The sequence below is a fragment of the Nicotiana sylvestris genome, chromosome 3, assembly GCF_000393655.2.
Source record: "Nicotiana sylvestris chromosome 3, ASM39365v2, whole genome shotgun sequence".
NCBI lineage: Eukaryota > Viridiplantae > Streptophyta > Magnoliopsida > Solanales > Solanaceae > Nicotiana > Nicotiana sylvestris.
Window position 1 is genome coordinate 54,529,131 of NC_091059.1, and position 4,464 is coordinate 54,533,594.

Below are 4,464 nucleotides of genomic sequence, written 5' to 3' on the forward strand. Positions count from 1 at the left end.
TTTTGAGAGAGATGCTCATATCTTCGTAAATTATGAAAACCCAAAACTTCACTTTATATTGTAGCATCGAAGAGTTAAACCTATGAACCAAAAGTTCAAAGAGCATTCCATTCAGTAAATAGTTTCAGGAGCCATTTAAAAGGCAATTAATGCTGATACCAAAACATTTATATCTCCATGGCTATCATCTTCTAGTTTCTATATTCTATATATTGAAGTTTATGAGTATATATCCCTTTTGCTCCTTTATCTCTCTTATGGTGAAATATGCAGTATCACTGGGATGTTACACACATTATTATTTCTCCTGCTGCTTGCTTGTATATTTCTTCCACGGGAAACGTTTCAGAGAACTGATCAGAAGCTCCACTTGCCTGAAAATTTTTGAGCAACCCAACAAAGAGAAAGTGATGATCAAACCGAAACTCAACTACCATTCAAAACGCTTGTGTGTCAAACATATGTATTACAGGAAACCCTAGTGTCACAAAATACTTAGTAACATTCTAAGAAACCATGGCAATTTTAATAAACATTACAGCAAGCAGGGGCGGATCTATAGCATCAATTATGGGCACGTGAACCAATGGTCCCTTTATCAAACTAGGTATTTTATGTATTTTAATAAACTGTGTATTTTCTAGAATATAATTGGTCCAATATTATGTATTGGTACTCATGCTCTATAAAGGTTGAATGATGCACTTGGTTCAATACTTAATTATTTACTCAAAGAAACAAGGATCAATTTCCACTTTACACTAGTTTCCCTCCTTTCTTTTATAATGTACCCATATTCTAGAAATCGACATTTAAGATATATTAAGACAGACTAAGTGGGTGTTTGGACATAAGAATTGTAAAATTCCAAAATAGGGGGAAAAAATTTTCAAGTGAAAATGGTATTTGAAATTTAGAGTTGTGTTGGACATGAATATAATTTTGGGTTATTTTTGAAGTTTTGTGAGTGATTTGAGTAAAAATTTAAAACAGTTTTTTGGAGTTTTTCAAATTTTTGAAAATTTTCAAAATTCATTTTCAAGTGAAAATTGAAAATTTTATGAACAAACGCTGATTTCGGATAAAAGTGAAATTTTTTTAAAAAAAGGGGGAATATTTCTTATGTCCAAACGGGATCTAAATGCGTGCTTATCGCGTTTTCCTGACAAACTAATGATGATAAGCAATAAGCTATGATGGTAAGTCTATACATAAGATTTTTTGACAAAAGGGGGGAAATATTTGCCCCCAAATTTTCCTGTTCGACTGCTCAAACCCTAGTTAGGAAACTTCTAAATGGCCATCATAGCATCCTTGTAACTATTTATTAAATTATTCAAATTGAGAGACTCTGTAACACATTTTACTACCAAAAAACTCTATGGACTGTTCATTGTAGCATTCAATTTATTTTTTTGGGGGGGTTTTCTCGATAAAAAAGACAAAAAGAAAAGAATGAAATTAAAAGAGAGGAAATGGACTTACATGGGCTTGAATCATGTACATGTTTCTTTGATCATTAGATGAAATTTGGGCAGATACCACCTCTATCTTGTGCTTCTCTAAAACATAACAAATGCTACTCAAAAGGCCTGGCTTTTTGGGACAACACACACTAATGTGAGCTTCCTCCCCACAAACATTTAGGATAACATTAGGAGATGTCCAAGATTGAAAGACTGCTGGAAAATGTGGCATTGAAATTGGATTAGCAGCATTATTTGTTGGGCTGATGGCAGCATTATTTGTAGAGCCCTGATCAGCTAAAAATGCCTCCCTACTTATAATACTGTCAGCACTTAGTTTCTGAGAGGTGATTATGGAAGGATTCATTGAAGTTGCCATGCCATGGAGCCTCTCCAGTTTCTGTCTCTGAAGTTTCTGAAGGGTATGCTGAAGTGTCTTTATGTAGTTCACTGCTTCATCAACAATTGTAGACTTGTCCGCCTACATTTATATATAGTTATTAATACGAATTAAAGACTTCGATTGATTAAGAACATAATAATTTCATGATGAGTTTTCACTTCAATGCAAGAACAGTATTTTCACCGTATTTTTTACTCTTGTATTTTCGAACCTATTCTGAAAACGCTTTTCTTTAGCCGAGTGTCTATTGGAAACAATCTCTGTACTCACACAACATAGGGGTAAGGTACGCGTACACTCACTCTCCCTAAACCCCAATCGTTGTTCCCAAACCCCAATTGTGGGATCACGCTGGGTATGTTGTTGTTGATAAATATTACTCCCTCTGTTTCAATTTAAATGGCATATTTTCTTTATTAGTCCGTTTCAAAAAGAATAACGCATTTCTATATTTGAAAATAATTTAACTTTAAACTTTTTGTTTTGCTCACTTTACCCTTAATGAGAAGCTTTTTTAGTCACACAAATGCGATGACCCCCACAAAACTTTTGCCCCTTCAGCTTTTCCGACCACATATTTTAAAAGTTTTTTTTCCTTAAACTTTATACCATGTCAAACTACATCATCTAAATTGAAACTCAAGGAGTATTAATTGGAAACTTTCTAAAATTGGTAAGTAATGTGCTATCACATTTTAAAGTATCATTTATTGTGTAAATATTTCTTGTGTTTAGATCTTTTCAAGTGCTATGCAATTTAGTTCACTTGGAGAAATTTGCATGGTTAACAAAGTAGAGAAGGCTGAGTTAATTCAAGAAAAAACAAATAAATAAGTGGAGAAGAAAGGTACTTTCTGAGCTTCTGAACCACATGCGAAAATTGCGGAAGTCTTTTTTTGTTTGTTTCTTCCCTTGTTGAGGAAAGACAAAATGCATGTTACTGTACTATGTTAAAATGTGTATACCTTATAAGATCAATTTCTACATCGTATAGTGTATTATTTGTGACATTGACAATCCATTGTCTTAGGTGACTACTTTGTTAGTTTGGTTACCATAAGAAGTAAAGCCAGGTATATATCATTTTCATAAAGAATAATGTATCTCACCTTGAGCTTGACATACCCAATTTAGAAACATTGGATTTGGTACTATCAAAAAAGGAAAGAATCATCTTTTCTTCTATATTCCATGTTGGTGGGGTTCTCTTTATATATGCAGCATAAGCAAAAGTGTGTGGCATTGAAGGAAAAGAATTTACCTTAGGGGGAAGTTGAGGAAGCAAAGCATGAAGATTAGAGAACATGTTCCTCATCTTCTTCCTCCTCTCTCTTTCTGTCCATATATGCATCTCATGATCTGATTCTCCTCCTCCATTTACTTTTCCTTCATTCACTTCTCCATTTCCCTTGACACCGTTCGCAGTCCTCTTTCTACCGGCAGATGGTCCTGCCATCTCTATCTCCCTAGCAACAACATCTGATACAGCCAGTTGCAAGGTATCGGGTAACTTTGTACCACTTGATTTTGCCCCATTACCACCTGAGTTATCCGAATTCAGAAAACCCCAACCTTGATTTTCCCATATGAAACAATCTTCACCACCTTCATCCATGTTCAGAGAGAGATTCAACTTACAATTGGGTAGAACAAATATTGGACTGGAAAGAGAAAGATAATAAAAAGTAAAGTCTAAACGAATAAAAGTTAAAAAGATAATCGTATTACAGTAAGAACTGATCTGGATCTTATTTGAAATTTAAGTTGGTTTAGTAAGAGCGACTAAGAAGAATTTTTATGTTGTCCTAAATAAGGAAAGAATTGAAGGATCTCACTAATACTTATATCTTTCTAGCTGAATATGGAACCTTTTTTTTTAATAGAAGGATTTTGGATGAATGTGTACGTATATATATATAGAGATAAAAAAGAAAAGAAAAAGAGGGTTGGAGAGGGGGTGGGGAAGAGTATAGGGGAAGGATGGGGGGAATAGGAAGGAAAAGAAAAGGGGTTGTTTAAGAGATACTACAAAGGATGATGATTCGATGGGAATGGGAACAAACCAAAATACAATCATAAGCCAAAATGCCGTTACTGGCTTCAAAACAAAAAACGGTAGCTAAAGTTCACTTTGTACAAAATTTTGATCTCACTCAATTGGGTCCCATTTTGGGCTGTCCTGTCCTGGTCCCACTTTGCTTATCTGATTAATTATATCTAATTATAATAAATAACTCCAATACTAGATTACAATGAACAATATACATCTATATTTCAAATTTTCTCTCATCCTTTATTCATTTAAATTTTTGAAAATATTCAAATATTGAGTTCCTACTTCCTTAAAGGTTAAAATCGATAATGTATTTATTCTAACAACTAGGAGGGGAAACGTCATAGAATAATATGTGAAGACTCAGTGTTTGCTTCCTACAAAATTCACATTCGAGATTTCGCTCCTAATTGTACGTTGTTGTAATTTTTTCTCAAATTTAGTTATTTGATTTGTCTAACAAAGGATCGCAAAATGGACTTTCATCTAAGGACTTGAAATTTCCAATTAGGACAACGAAATTGAATAAATAAGATTCTTAT

The 4,464-nt window shown here is 33.7% G+C and overlaps 1 protein-coding gene across 1 annotated transcript; it reads right to left on the reverse strand.

Moving 5' to 3' along the window:
- Positions 1-275: 275 nt before the first annotated feature.
- Positions 276-3,484, reverse strand: LOC104246618 (transcription factor bHLH95-like). Its single transcript, XM_009802480.2, has 3 exons — positions 3,131-3,484; positions 1,486-1,947; positions 276-374 (listed from the first exon to the last, which is right to left on the reverse strand). Exons 1-3 carry the CDS (start codon positions 3,482-3,484, stop codon positions 276-278), a joined length of 915 nt encoding a protein of 304 aa, XP_009800782.1.
- Positions 3,485-4,464: the final 980 nt, after the last annotated feature.

Coding starts and splice junctions, on each gene's coding strand:
- LOC104246618 (XM_009802480.2), bottom strand. CDS start 3,484: ATGGATGAAGGTGGTGAAGATTGTTTCATATGGGAAAATCAAGGTTGG. Junction 1,948..3,130: donor TTCCTCAACTTCCCCCTAAG/GTAAATTCTTTT, acceptor ATATAAATGTAG/GCGGACAAGTCTACAATTGT. Junction 375..1,485: donor TGTACATGATTCAAGCCCAT/GTAAGTCCATTT, acceptor AAAAATTTTCAG/GCAAGTGGAGCTTCTGATCA.